The sequence below is a fragment of the Macrobrachium nipponense genome, chromosome 36 (assembly GCF_015104395.2).
Source record: "Macrobrachium nipponense isolate FS-2020 chromosome 36, ASM1510439v2, whole genome shotgun sequence".
Classification (NCBI taxonomy): Eukaryota; Metazoa; Arthropoda; class Malacostraca; order Decapoda; family Palaemonidae; genus Macrobrachium; species Macrobrachium nipponense.
In genome coordinates, this window is record NC_087220.1 from 44594380 (window position 1) to 44610865 (window position 16486).

Consider the following 16486-nt stretch of genomic DNA (forward strand, 5'->3'; position numbering starts at 1 on the left):
TCAAACAAATTTACATAAAAAAAAATACAGTTATCACAACCAAAGTGGAAATGCAACCCTCTGTGTATCTTACCAAAAGTTTTTTTTTTTAACTTTAAAATTTACTTGTCCACTTAACTATGGAAGTTCATTTTGGATGTTAGATGCAAATGTAAGTGATTAGATGGATGATTTACAGAGTATACAGACTGTGATATAAATAGAATTAAAAGGGTGAACATTCTTAGGAGTGGTAAACAGATCAGCTTATTCGAAAAGACATATCAGGTTGTTATGAGATGGTTTAGTCAGTTGGAAAGAATGATGCAGACCTAGAAACGGCCGGATAGATGGTACGATAGAGGTATTACAAAGGAAAGGCTTAGTTTTTAGGAACTACAAGGGTGCGTGCATGGTAAAGGCGAGTGGCGCAGTGTGTGTGGGTGGTTTGACGCTCAGCTGATGAGCCTTTTGTGTAGGTGTATGAAGTTGTTAATGTTGTGAGAGATTTCGGCACAGTATGGTCATCCACGATTATCTTGTTTATTCTATGGAACGACCCTTTCTATTGGGGTGACACCTCGGTAATTGCTAGATCTAATGATTATGTTTCAAGCACGGTCCAGATAGAACAGGTCAGCCAGACAGCGTCCCCATTTTAAGCCTCTTCTGCGCACCTACGTCATCTGAGGGAGCGCGGTGGTGAGAACCATTAAGAACGTAGGTCTAACACACCGTCAAGAATCTTCTTAGAAGAGAACGTTTTTGATCATTTCATCTTTCAAGTGTCAAAAGAATGTAAATAAAACAACATTTGCATTTTGAAATTATTTTATTAAGTTACAATTTTTATCTTTTTTCTTGGTGCCTCCCTGCATGGTTGCCCTTGACGTTTCCTATACTTTATCAAATTATTAAGATATCTCATTCGAAAATATCCGGACATCTTTACATAAGAAGCTATAACATCGGCAGGAACTTCATTATTAAGCTTTTTCAATTCAAAGCAAAGTTTTTTAAACAATGTTTGCCCTCTATGAGTGCTTTCCTTTTTTACAGCATTAGAGATCACCCGCATTATTACTAACTGTGATAAAAAATGACTAGAAGGTACGTGCAACTCCCCCCTACTTACACAGTCTATCCAAGTATCACTCCTTGGCACTTCTTTATTCTTATTTCCTAACTCAGGGTATTTCACACAAAGTATTTTGACAATATATCCCCCAATGTATTTGGGGGATATATTGTCAAAATATATCCCCCCTCAATTACTCCCTCGATATCTTTTTTTATTTCTGTTTGCTCTCAAAAGGTTTTCTTCCTCATCAAAAACATCTTTTCCTAAATCAAAATCTAAATTTCTAAACATATGTGTTGTTAGACACATTTCTAATGCTGACTCCCTTTCTTTTGTTACATACTCACCTTCATTGGGAGATTCAAGGGATTTTGCAACTGAGGTGATATTAAACTTTTCACCTATTACCTTCATTTCCTTCCCTAACAACAATTTTTTATGCCTGAATTTAAAATTCACTGCATTTGGATGATCATGGTGACCATCCATGGCCTTATACACCCAAAGAAATGTTCAAGGCAATATTGATTTAATCTTTCTGTCACATTTGTCAGAATGGATAATTCACTAGTCCACACGAATGGTGATAATTGTGAAGCTTATGTCCAATACTATTCAAATAATAAACTAACACTACACGCAGGCACTGTCTTTTGCATAGGAATACCTATTAACAATCCTTTACTAACAGTAGAAGAAAAAGCATTTTTCACGATAAGTGGCCAAAACTCTCAAATAAATCAGGAAGTAAATAAAACAGATTTTCCAGAAAATAGAAATAAGTTAATTCAAGTGCTAGAGAAATATAGAAATATAATAGCTGTAGAAGGAGATAAACTAGGAAGAACAAATGTCCTACAACATAAGATTTTGTTAGATGATAGAGCCAAGCCAATTTTTATTCCTAATTACAGATTACTAATAAGCCAGAGACCCATAGTTGATAATTTTGATATAGGAAATGAAAAGAGATGGAGTCTTAATTCCTTCTAAATCTCCATATAATTCTCCATTGTTGCTTGTTCCAAAGAAAGATGGCAGTTAGAGACTTTTAATAGATTATAGAAAATTAAACTCCAACACAGTTCCAGATAGAATGCCGATGCCGGTAATTCAAGATATGTCAGCTCAATTAGGAAGGGCTACCGTATTTTCATCACTGGACCTCCTCAGTGGGTATTGGCAAGTACCTCTAAATGAAAAATCCAAACAATTCACAGCCTTCAGCACACATAAAGAATATTGACAGTTTGAAGTAATGTCATTTGGATTCATCAGCTCCTTTAACGTTTGTTAGATTGTTACAAATTCTAGGAGACAGAAAATATTGCAGTATATTTAGAATATGTAATCATTTTTAGTAAAGATTTAGAAAGCCATCTCAAAACATTAGAATTGGTCTTAGAAAGATTAAGAATGGCAGGACTAAAAATTCAATTAAAGAAATGTCAGTTCCTCATGAAGTCATTAGAATACTTGGGTCATGTAATTAGTGAAGACGGACTGCGCATGCAAGCAGGTAAAATAAAGGCAATAATTGATTATCCAGCTCCTACTAATTTGAAAGCATTAAGGAGATTCCTTGGGAGGGTTGGATATTATAGACCGTTTATAAAAGGATTTGCTACTATCACCAAACCTTTGACAGAACTAACCAAAAAGGATGTTAAATATCAATGGCAGAATGAACAAGAAACAGCCTTTCAAACATTAAAGAGCAAAATGACTAGGAGCCCTGTATTGGTCTACCCAAATTTTTCAAAAGATTTTTATTTAGCTTGTGATGCCTCGATTACAGGGCTAGGAGCTGTATTGTTACAAGAGGCCAAAACTGGAATGAGGGCAGTATACTATGCCAGTAGTTTTAAACCCAGCAGAAAAACACTATAGTATAACCGAAAGAGTGTTTAGCTTTTTTGGGGGGTTTAAAGAAATTTAGACACATACTTTTATGTCATAAATTTAATGTGCTTACTGATCACAAACCCATCTGTGATTTGTTCAAAAAGCAAACTTTCACTAACAACATGAAGTTCAATAGATGGTTCCTTAGTGTATTAGAGTTTGCTCCAGAGTTAAGATATATTCCTGAGAAACTTAACACCTTGGCAGATGCATTATCCAGATCTCAAGAAGAAACAGAAAAATGCATTACCACAAATACCTTTTGTTTTAGTTGTCAAGTGGTAGATTTAGATTTAGAAAGTGTAAAAGTAGAACAAGATAAAGATCCAGAAATCAGACAAATAGTAGGACAGCTATTAATGGATGAATCCTTAAAACCTGATTTTCAGTTAATAAATGGTTTGTTGTATAAAATACCCACAAAGGAAAATGGTTGCTCTCGACTATATATCCCAAAAACACTGACCAGATATGTTTTAGAACTAACACACTCATATAAGTTGGCAGGACATCAAGGAATTATAAAGACAACTATAATCATAACTAGAAATTATTTTTGGCCACATTGTAGTGAAGATGCCAAGAACTTTGTACAAAATTGTGTTGTTTGTAATCAACATAAAGGTAACGTGAATACAAAACCTCCACTTGAAAATTATCCATCAGAATTAAATCCATTTCAAGTAGTAACTATGGATTTTTTGGGTCCATTTCCAACAACTATCAGAGGAAACAAACAAATATTAGTCTTCTTAGACTATCTAACTAGATATGTAGAAATCATACCTGTAAGAAACAGATGCAGCTACAGTAGCCGAAGCTCTTAAATCTAGAATTATAGCCAGACATTCATGTCCTCAAATTCTTCTGATAAAGCTGCTGAATTTACTAGTGATTTTTAAAGAAAATATGTAAGTTTTATTAGATAAATAAATGTCAAATAACAGCTTATAAACCCAGTTTAAATGGAGCAGTAGAACGAACTAATCGTAAAATAAAGGATATCCCGAAAACTTTAGTCAAACCACATACAGAAGATTGAGACTTAAGATATTGAAGACGTACAGTTCATATTGAATAATACTGTAAATGAGACGATAGGAGAATCTCCTCATTATTTGCTATATGGCTATCAGAAAGGAATGGCAAATACGTTATTACATGATGCAACACCACCCAGATATAGTTATAACTATGATGACTATGTTGCATGGATTGATTGATTGATTGATACTATATTAATCTAGCATCGCGACGACTAGGTCATTGATGCCGAACTATATAAAAAGACCCTATAAATTTTATTAATAATAATTAAACAGAGAATTAATTTTTAAAAAATGATAAAAGATACTGGTAATTATAAAATAAATGTAAAAATTAATTATAAAAAAACAGTTATTACATACGTACATACATATACACATACACACATATATACATAAATATACATACACATACATACATATTCATACGTATATGCACACACATACATATACACCATTTCAATATGAATAAAAGCAAGGCGCACACAAGCACTACAGTTTATCTAAAATACCAGAGTTAAAAAGAAATCCAAACAAGCCAGTCATGTTAAAAATCCCATTTGCTCCTAAAATTTTTGACAACTTAAAAACATTATTCTCCTTCCCATAGTATAGATATTGATAGAGCTGTTCCACCAAACTGGAGCACTCAACCAGCAAGTGCATAACAGTCAGTGGAACCAGGCAATCCTCAAAGTATGGTTCGTGATCACGACTCATAAAGTAGGAATGTGTCAGCCTAGTATGTCCAATACGCAGGCGGCACAGAGCCGTTTCAAACCTTCTGGGCATAAAATTGTACAGACAAGGATTGATGGCAGGTGCAATTGTTCTCATTTTTACATTAGTAGTTAAATTTGACCAAATATTTTGCCAAAGTACTTTTATGCTTCTCTCTAATTGGCGTATATAAATCTCTACACGGCAGCTTAAATGATCTAGGCTCAATACGAGAAACAGTCTCCTTGTCAATTGCATCAGCGCGTTCATTTCCAGATATTCCAACGTGTGCTGGAACCCAACAAAATTCAATATTAAAACCCCTCCGCTTAGCTAAAAATAACCATTCTAGAATATTTAAAACTACTGGATGTTTGGAATAAAAATCTTTCAGTGACTAGAGCGCTTCTGGAGTCACAGTACACAATAAAATTCTTATCACTACTTTTTAAAACTTCTTTCACAGTATTTAAAATTCCATATAATTCTGCAGTAAATGCAGATGCATTACTTGAGAGCCTTCCACGACGCTCAAAGGACGAAAAAACTATGCCAAAACCAGCGCCTCCACTGGTTTTGGATCCATCGGTAAAAACTGGGATAAAATTATCATGTTGTGACATATGATCTAAAAAGGTATAATATAATATTTTATCAGAGACATTCTTCTTTGGTTGATTAAAGTAGTTACAAAACTCTACTGCTGGGAATTTCCAAGGGGGAGATACAGATGCCTTGACCGGTAGTACACATTTGTCTGGAATGTTCAAGTCTTGGAGGGTTGATTTCAGTCTGAAGGCATATGGACGTGACATCTCTGGATGACTTTCATAAAAGCTATCAAATCTTTCATTTCTTAACGACTGGCATACTAGGGATCCAGGAAGTCTTTGGAATCTGAACCAGCTTCGAGCCAGAAGAGCCTGGTAATGTAAGGCTAGGGGCATTTCCCCAGCATCTACTAACATACTCTCTATAGGGGAAGTCCTAAAAGCTCCAGTAGCAATCCTAATTCCAGTATGGTGAATGGAGTCTAAAATCTTAAGGCGACTTGGGGTAGCCGAGGTGTAAACTTCACATTCATATGTTAATTTTGATAAAATCAAGGCTTTATACAGTCTTAATAACTGGAGTCTATCTGCTCCCCAAGATGTACTTGACAAAACTTTAAAGATATTCAAAGATTTTCTGCACTTAGCCCTGAGATTTAGGATATGGGGAAGCCATGTCAACCGAGTATCAAAAATCATTCCTAAAAACCTTGTTTCGTTAACAGAAGATATTCTCTAGCCATTTACATATAAATCTGGGTCTGCCTGTATCCCTCTAATTCTACAGAAATGCATGGCTACAGTCTTTGATGAAGAAAATCTGAAACCTTGCACTTCAGCCCATTTCACTATCTTATTTATTAATATTTGTAGATGACGTTCTGCTACTGACATACGCGCAGCTGCAAAAGATAAAGAAAAGTCATCCACAAACAGTGTGTGCATAACATCTGCAGGTATTTGCTTTACTATGTCATTAATTGCTAGAGCAAAAAGTGTTACACTTAACACACTGCCCTGAGGAACACCTTGTTTACATACTTCAGACAGAACTGCTCCTACTTGTACTTGAAAATAACGAATTTTTAAGAATAGCTTAATAAAAATAGCTAATTCTCCTCTTAAACCATATTCATGGACTACTTTCAAAATTCCATACCGCCATGTAGTATCATACGCTTTTTCCAAGTCGAAGAAAACCGTGATAAAGTGGTGCTTAGAGGCTAAGGCTTCACATATTGCAGACTCCATTCTAACTAAGATAACAGTGGATCGCATACTGCGGAAACCACATTGGGCCAGAGAGAAAAAGTTTCCTCGCTCTAGATACCACACTAAACGAGCATTCACCATTTTCTCCATTGGTTTACACAAACAAGATGTTAGGGCAATTGGACGATAATTTTTAACGAAAGAACTATCCTTTCCAGGCTAGACAAAAGGAAGGACTCTTGCTAGTTCCCAACATACAGGGTAGTAATGTTCTTTATAAATTCTGTTTATTATACTGAGGATAAATCTTTTAGTATTCTGTGCAGCATGCTTGATCATACAATATGAAATCTCATCAGGACCAAGACCAGATTCTTTACACTTTGAGAGAGCCAATTCAAATTCTCTCATAGTAAATGGAATATTATAAGACTCCTCTTTATTTGTTGTGAAATCAAGATAATACTGTTCCATTTGTTTTCTGTTGTTTACATTTGGTTTCTCATGATCTTTTTTAGATATTTTAGCAAAATGTAGGGCAAACTCATTTGACACTACTTTTGGATCTCCTACATTTATGCCCTTTATTTTTAACACGGGTGGTTGGCTAGGTACAAACTTTCCTGTTATTTTCCTTATCTTCTTCCACACTAATGTGATGGGAGTTTTGCAATTTATGGAAGAAATGAAGTTTGTCCTAGATTTTCATTGTGCATTTTTAATATCAAACCTAAACTTTGCCCTAGCCTTACGTAATTCTACCAGATAATAGTTACATTTCCGTCTTTTATACCTAGTAAAACAAGATCTCATAGTTCTATGGGTTTCATGGTATTTTTTTTTTTACCACCATGGTACTGGTCGGCGTATAAATAGACCTGATGTTCTTGGAATTGACTGAAGTCCAGCTGCAAATAAAGTAGTTATTAACAATTCAATAGCATCCTCAATGCATTCAAATTCCTCTGCTGTAGCTTCGATTGAACTATGCTCTTCAAAATTTGCCCAGTCACCTCTTTTTACACTCCAACGGGGTAATCTTGGACATGGAGGACTTGATCCAGTACTAAATATAACAACAATTGGAAATTGATCACTACTGTACATATCATCGATCACTCGCCAATTGAAGTCCATAATGGCATTGGCACTACATATTGACAAGTCGATGGCTGTTAAAGTACTGGTCTGTACATGGAAATGGGTGGGTTCTCCAGTGTTTAGAACAACATTTTCACTTTCAATAATGGATGCCAGGCAATTTCCTCTCTCATTAGTAATTAAATCCCCCCATAAAGGATTTCTTCCATTCATATCTTCTAGAATGATGAAAGGCAGAGGAAGCTGTCTGATGAGATTACAGAAATCCCTACTAGGGAAAGCTACATCTGGTGGAAGATATACAGAACAAATTGTATATTTACGAGTCAGAAACACTTGCACTGCTACAGCTTGCAAAGAATTAACAGGAAAATGTTTGTGTGGAGTATCGTGGCGAACATATAACATTGCTCCACCCCGGTTTCTATTATTTTGATTTAGATCTGAATGGAAAGCAACATATTCTTTAGGGCAAGGAATAAAATCACTGCTGAGCATAGTCTCTTGCAAAGCTATGCAAACAGGAGACAACTCAAAAATTAGCATTTTGAGCTCCTCCCATCTAGCTCTCAGGCCCTGACAATTGAAATGAAGAAAATCTAAGAATTTAGTAAAGTTTAGAGGCCTTGATAATAGGGCCTCTTTGAAGATATTTTGTCTTCGTAGGGTTGCCAGGAATTTGGGGAATCCTGCCTTGTTTTTTCTTAGAGGGAGACTGCCTGCCACCCTCAGCCTCCTTTCTTTTTGGGACTGGCATTGCTACCTCCATACAGGAAGCAATTTCATGCTCTTGGCCGGCTGCCTCTGTAGCTGGTGTTCCAGGCTCCCAAGAAGCCATTGCATCAGCTAAGGAAGGCGACCCCCCAAAAGAGGCATGCACATCAGCAAGGACTGACGTAAATTCCAAATTACTTACACCAGTCAAAACTGATGTTGCTTCCAAAGAAACTGATGCACCAGCCAAAGCTGATGCTGCCTCCGAAGAGGTTGATGCATCAGCCAAGGCTGATGCTGCCTCCAAAGAAGCCGGTGCACCAGACAAAGCTGATGCTGCCTCCAAAGAGGCTGGTGCACCACCCGAAGCTGATGCTGCCTCTGAAGAGGCCAGTGCTCCAGCCAAAACTGATGCTGCCTCCGAAGAGGCCGGTGCACAAGCCAAAGCTGATGTTGTCTCCAAAGAGGCCGGTGCACCAGCCAAAGCCGATGCTATTTCCAAAGAATTTTGCACATCAACCAAGGATGATGTTGCAGTCGTAACATTTTAATTTGAGCTTTACCCAAGTTGTTTTTGCTGCTACTTTCTGTTACATGGGATTTTTGAGTTTTTCCACGTGTTCTAAATGAATTTGAAGCAGTATTCGAATTAACTTTCCTCCTCAATTGTTGTCTATTTGCAGCAACACTTGCAAAAGATACCCCTGGTCTTATATATTTGTTCAGTACTATTCTTCTGGCTTCTGCAAAAGTAACTTTCTCAAGGACTCTAATATATTGTACTTCTTTCTCAAAAAGGAAAACATTACATGAGTTCGAGGATGACTGGTGTGCTTCCCCACAATGAATGCATTTGGTTCAGCATGGCAATCACCATGCTCAACTTCACAATTTATACAAATTGCAGGGTTTCCTTGCAACTTGGATTTACAGGACCCAATTATGTGCCAATATTCCTGACAGTAAAAACATCTCCTGGGTTTCGGCACGTACTGTTTCACTTTATATCTGTACCAAGCTGCTTTGAGAAAATGTAATTTATATGAATTGAAAGTTAATAATAACTGTGGCATAGGACACCGTGCCCCGTTTACATTCTTTTTCAGTCTTTCCACCTTCAATACCCCCTGATCTTTAAGTTCATCTTTCAGTTCCTCTTCAGGATTAATCATAAGGTGAGGAGCATATATAATTCCTTTGGTATGATTGAAGGTATCATGTGGTTTACATTCACTCTGAACTCCTCCCAGTAAACTCAGAGATTTCAATTTCTCACTTTCTTCTAATGATCTAGTCTCTACCAAAAGCCATAGAAGAATTACACATTTGCAATAGATGAGTTTAAATGGTCTCAGCTAGAATTAAAGGAACTTGAGAACTTGAATTATGTTGATGACTATTACTTGTATACGAAACATATAGCACCATTTCTTTCATTTGTAAATCTGCTGATAATAGTAGTCACTATTGTGTTGTTTGTCATCATAGTGAGGCATTTGATTATCAAAAAGATACAAGGGATACTGACAGAAATGAAAAGAAATGATCCATAATTGATATTTAAAATCCACTTCATTTTTAGCATTTTTTTCCAGATATTGTATTCTGAGTTTTCGTTTATTATGCTTATGATTTAATGCATTTATAATTTTTGCTATGTTTAATATTTACAATGATTGTTTTTATACAATTTAATGTGTATTTTGTTGTATTCGTTGATAATGTTTTAGTATATCCATTTTTTTCTATATATATCTATATAAATATATATATATATATATATATATATATATATATATATATATATATATTGAACATTGAAAACAATGTTTGGTAGGTAACCAAGTAATGTAATGATATTCAAAGTACTGTTAAAACATAATGGAATTGCAAAGAGAAAAAGAAGGAGAGAAAAAATAATTAGAGAATGTACAGTGAAAATAACGAGGAAGAGAGAGATGGACTCGCCACTAGAATATTACGGGCTGCTCTGTGAGCAAGAGCCCGTGTTGACATAAGGTCAGCTTAATCAAAAACAACAACCACTAGAATTCAGTCCCTCAGCAGTTATCGCTTGATAATGTCCTGTCGATCAGGAGGAAACGTCGCGTTGGAGAGAGAGAGGAGAGAGAGAGAGAGAGAGAGAATTGTATAATTAATAATAAATCAAATGACTCAACCGAATTTTACCATGCCCTTTGGTGCGTTGCTCGCCAGTCTAAGCAACAACGAGAAAAGCCGTCATCAGAAAGATGAGAAGACTCTTTACAAGATTAATAGGTGCTGAAGCAGCAGTCATTTTTAACAAAAACATATCACTATTATTATATTATTATTATTATTATTATTATTATTATTATTATTACTATTATTACTATTATACTATTATTATTATTATTATTATTATTATTATTATTTTATTATTATTATTATCATTATTGTTGTTGTTACATTAAGAACACCCTAACTTACACGTTTCATTAAAGAAACAGCTTCATATGAGTAATATGCAGCGAATCTACTGCATTCTATTAGCAATTCACTTATTGCTCAAGAAATCCACAATGATACAAATGCAAATATGTATTAGAAACATATACACAAACGAGAGCTTTCCAAACTAGTTAAAAAGTCTTGAAAAAAAAAAAATTTAAACGTGCTGTTAACGTAAGAAAACAGGCCGTAATTTGAAGATAGTCAGTTCAGTTAACACCAACGTCCTCCGTAGATGAACCAACAGTGTTACCTGGACGAAAGAAGGAGAGTCAGCAGCTGCATCAGATGTGGCTAAAGTAATCAGCTGAATTAAAATTACTTACTTAAAACATTTAATATACTGTCTACACTGAGGCGTGAAATGCTAAATCACAAACTCGCCAAAATTTGGCAATTTCCACATTATTGTGAGTTTAGAAAGCTCTATCTTTCTTTTCGACAGTATAAAGTGAATGTGGAATTTGGGTCAGGAAGGTGGTTGAAAATCCTATTGAAGCAACATAAGATGTCATGAGTTTTTTAAGCTTTCAAACTTTAAAGAACATTTTCTCCACTTTCTTAAATGTGGTGAGTGTTGGATTTACCGTTGAATGCCTCAGAGGTCATTCGTCAATTGATCGTTCTTCATAGCTTATTGGTAATGTTTGGAAGGTTATCTGTTATATGGGCTAACCTTCAATTATCACTTGTGATGAGTTCCTCTTCTCTTAGGAACATTGTAGAATAATTTCTTCGTTTTCCAAGTCTCTCAGGAGGCTAGGCATGGGTACGTTTCCATAGATTCATGGCAAGGTAAACACCACTTAATTAATTTTACTTATAATTTGAGTTTTAGTATACAAATTCACTTTACACAACACTACACAAGGAACAGAGGGAGATTGGACATAGCCTCCCCGTATAAGGCTTAGATCCTAACTGAGTTTCTCTGGGAGCTGAAGTGAAGTCTGAACCTAACTCACAAATTTAGCTCCTCCTTAACTTCTACTAAGACACATCCTACTACTTCTAGAGTGGCTTTCCTTACTTCCGGTGCCACTCCTAGATAAGTCTTATTGGTTCTGTTAATCTACGGTAACCACCCACTGAAAATGTCAAAGTTCAGATTTTCCACTGGTTTTTGCAATTTACTGTTTTGGCAAACTGCGGCCTGTGTTTAGTCTCGTTTTCGAAACTGCTATTTCTGCAGTCTGATACTGCCACACATCTACTCCCTTTTCTACCTCTCCTGGTAGACTCTTTCATTACTCTACCCTCACTCTATATATATTTCTACCAGTGGAATTTCCTATCTGATTGTCCCTACATATTTATAGACAGACTCCTGTTGTTTCCTAACAGTCTCACGTGAAAAACTGGTTATACCCTTTACACAAAAGCTAAGCATAACTTTAGTATCTTAGTTTAACCAGACCACTGAGCTGATTAACAGCTCTCATAGGGCTGGCCCGAAGGATTAGATATTTTTACGTGGCTAAGAACCAATTGGTCACCTAGAAACGAGACCTACAGCTAACTGTGGTATTCGAACACCATTACATCGAGAAATTAATTTCTAATCACCAGAAACAAATTCCTCTGATTCCATTTTGGCAGAGTGGGGAATCAAACTCATGACTACCGAATCAGTAAGCGAGCACGTAACCCACTCGTCCAATGAGGAACTACCCTTCATACCACGGCCACTTTTTGTAACAGCTCTCCTGTCAACCATTGTTAGAAACATGACCATGAAATGAACTGGAACACCTCCAAATTTATCTTTACCAACAAATATACAGTCATTTGGAAATGACTGGTTAAGGGAACTGTTATGAAAAGAGGTCGTTGTATGAGAACTTTCACCTCATCTTCAGCCCATAGCTGGTATACTATTATAAGGTTTTATATGTATAAGTAAAAAAAAAATTTTTTTTTGGTAGTTTTATTTTCTCAGAGGGTTACAAATGCAAATGCATTTACAATGGAGTTACAAAAGTGTGAATGAATTACAAAAGTTCCATAAGTGAAAAAATTACATAGGAATTCCAAACTTGAATGAATTACTAAAAGTTCAAAAAGTTAATGAATTACAAGTTACAAAAGTGATGACTGAATTACAATAGTTACAAAAGTGATTGAATTACAATAGTTACAAAGTTACAAAACTGTATGAACTACATAGGAGTTACAAAAGTGAATGAATTACATAGGAGTTATAAAAATGAATGAACTGCAAGTCACAAAATTTACAAAAGTGCATGAAAGAAGATACAAAGTCCACTGGTATACTTATAGTTGTCGGGTGGGTCACAACTGTTGGAATGGTGGGCTGGCCATGTCTTGGCGCTGGTACGTCAAGTTACGGGGGCGGCGCGATCTTCTTGATCTCGTCGATGGGGTTGGCTGGAAGGGAGGGGGGGGATATTAAATGGGAGGTGGGGGGACCTCCCGTTGGCTGGTGGGGGGGGCACCAGCCAATACCCATCCTCCAGTCAATCCCATCGAAAAGACCAAGAAGATCGTGACGCCTCCGGGACAGGACGCAACAGAACCAAGACGTGGCCAGTCGGAATGAAGGGCACCAGTCTGACCTCTAACTGTGACCGACTCGTCTACTATAAGCTTGGGGGCGACTGCTCATCCTTGTGGGCGACTGCTTATCCTTGTGGGAATCTCATTCTTGTGGGCGAAACATCATCCTCGGTGGTCGAATCCTTATCCTATTCTAGAATCCTCAGAAGCAATTTCTGGAGATCGACAAGAACTTCCTCAGCAGCAGATTTGGAACATCTGCTGAGCACAGCTCGTACATGCGCCTTGTCGTGGTGCATGAAGTTGAGCACGACTTTGTTCTTATATTTAACGAAGGCGAGACCATTTTCATTTTTCTGGAGGAGCTCCTGGATTTCAGCAGGTAACATTATACTGTGCAAATTTTCATTGTGCGTTTGAAGGACCATAGACTGGACCACGCACAACCTGCTACTGTCCTCTTCTCCAGCAGGCTTTCTCCTCTTCTTGTTTCTTCTCTTCTTGTTGCGGGTCTTTTTCGTGTCCACTTTATTGTTTTCTGCGTTATTAGTTTGAGGACATTCTTCCATTTTTTCATTTTCCTCTTTATTGTCCTCTGTGACTTCTATGCCCTCCTGATTTTTGTTATCCAGTTCTAACTCTTCTACTTCCTTTGCTTCCTGAGAATATCCTCCACTGTCCTGGGTCACCTCTGACACCACTTCATTAACTTTGTCTGAATCGTTTTCTTCATTTTCCTCTTGAGATGATCCTTCCATTTCCTCATTTTCTTCTGTCTCTCCAAGTCGTTCCTGTACCTGTTTCAAGGTACTCTCGAGTGCTATCACTTTTCCTTTCGTCATTTCAAGCAGTTCAGCGACTTTTTCAACCGCATTTGCTTCCATTTCCTTTTCTGCCAATCTCCCTTTCAGTTTCTCCTTTTCTCCTGCTAACTCGGTGATCCAGTTTCTTAGTACTTGGAGTTCTTCAGCTAGAAGGCGATTCTTCTCTCTCTCTCTTTCCATATCTTCAACTACTGAGCTAATGTCGTATTCCTTTTCCACGAGTGAATCGTTTATTTTTTCCTTTTCTCCAGCTAATTCAGCGATCCACTTTTTCATCACTAGTAGCTCTTCGGCCAGGATCTCATTTTTCTTCCTTTCATCGTGAAGCGCTTCCATTGTGGAGACAATCTGCGATTCCTTAAGGGCCAGATCCTTTTGAAGGTGTTGATTTCCATCTTCAAGTATTTGCACCTTCCTCTCTAAACCTAAATTCTCGTGCGCCTCTTTTTCCAGCCTGCTCTGAAGATCACAATTTCTGGCACGGAGAAAACTAACTTCATCTTGAAACTCTTGCAGGTTTTCTTTGAGGTCTGAAACAAGCTGCTTCGTTTTTTCTTCTTCTTCTTCCTGAATTTTCACCTTCTCTTCGAGAACACTGCAATATACCTCGTTATCGACTATTTCATTCTTCAGTTCTCGAATAACTTCGACGTTCCTTGCACATTCTGTCCCTTTGAGTTTCAGTTGTTCCTCTAGCTTGTTGACCTCCTTATTTCGCTGGACGATCACATCTTGAAATTTTTCATTCTCCTTCCTTAGGAACAGATTCTCAGAAATCAGTTCATCGTTATCGTTCTCAGCTTTGGTCAGCCTCGTCTCATCTTCATCAATAATTTTGAGAAGCTCTTCGACGCGAAACTGTTCCTCTGCTAAATCCTTGTCCAGATCTTCATTCCTTTCGGCTAGCAGTTCTTCATTATTATTACTGGTCTCAATTTCGTCGAGGAGGCTAAGATTCATCAGGTAGGCTTCCTCTAACTCCTTCAGTAGTAACTCCTTCTGTTGGGCGAAAGATGATAGTTCGGTGAAGTATTCTCCAACTACATAAGCAAGCAACCCTCCGAGGAGACAAACTACCAGAATATATCCAACGTTGGCGGATCCAAACAACGACGGGGATCCAACCAACGACAACATCACTAATCCGAGTAAAATTAAAGCCAATGTGGTTTTAACTGTGAATACTATGTTATTCATGACTGAAAACATGGTTGCTCTTCTTGCAACCTCCTCGATAGCTTAGAACTGGAAAATGCCGGGGAAGGAACTCCGGAAATCCCGGAGAAGGTCTCGGCTCCGGGACATTCCTACCGAAGCCTTCGGGAGGACTCGGCGACGCTGACGGAATGGGATGATCGGCTCCTGAAGACCTTAAGTCTTCAGAAATGTTTTAAATGGGAAGTCAGAAAAGGCGATCGCGCAATTGACTATATTATATACTAGTAAGGGAATTTTTTTTTATATTACTCATACATGAAAATAACACAAAATAGAATTTAAGGAAAGAATACAAAAAAAATATGTAACTGTACCAAGTTTTTTTATGGAAGCCTGGAAGTAGTGTGTGTGTGTGTATACCTTCTATACATAGAGATACACAACAGAGCACATGCATATGACATACATACATACATATATACTTTATACATATATATACACATATATATATATAATATAATATATATATTATATATATATATATAATATTATGTTACATATATATAGACATGCATACTATATATATCTTATATATATATATATATATATCTATATATATATATATATTATAGGCATATATATAGGAGCATATATATTATAAAACAAATAAACATATATATACACGCGTAACTGTAATAATCACAATACCCTAGTAACTTCTTGACTCCTTCACAGTTTGGATTCCTTAGTTTCTATAAAGCGTAATTAAAAGGCTTAGGGCTGAAAGATGTTGAGAGGGCATTGTGCTCATTACAAGTTCACAGCTTTTTGGTTAGTAGACCCTACACACATACAATAGTGTGTGTGTGTATATATATATATATATATATATATATATATATATATATATATACATATATACATATATATATATACATATATATTTGATATATATATATATATATATATATATATATGGTATATATATATATACATATATATATATATATATATATAATAATTATAATATACTATATATATACACACATATATATATATATATATATATATATATATATATATATATATATATATATATAATATATATATATATATCTCAAAAATATCTATATATATATATATATATATATATATATGTACGTATGTTTATTTAATAATAATAAT

General features: G+C 36.2%; 1 protein-coding gene across 1 annotated transcript; it reads right to left on the reverse strand.

Annotated features, from left to right (window-relative positions):
* Window positions 1-13507: 13507 nt before the first annotated feature.
* LOC135203425 (interaptin-like) lies at window positions 13508-15280 on the reverse strand. Its single transcript, XM_064233153.1, has one exon. The coding sequence runs from the start codon at window positions 15278-15280 to the stop codon at window positions 13508-13510; it is 1773 nt and encodes a 590-aa protein (XP_064089223.1).
* Window positions 15281-16486: the final 1206 nt, after the last annotated feature.

Bases quoted from the DNA above. Each gene is read 5' to 3' on its own strand.
- LOC135203425 (XM_064233153.1), bottom strand. From the start codon at position 15,280: ATGTTGTCGTTGGTTGGATCCCCGTCGTTGTTTGGATCCGCCAACGTT.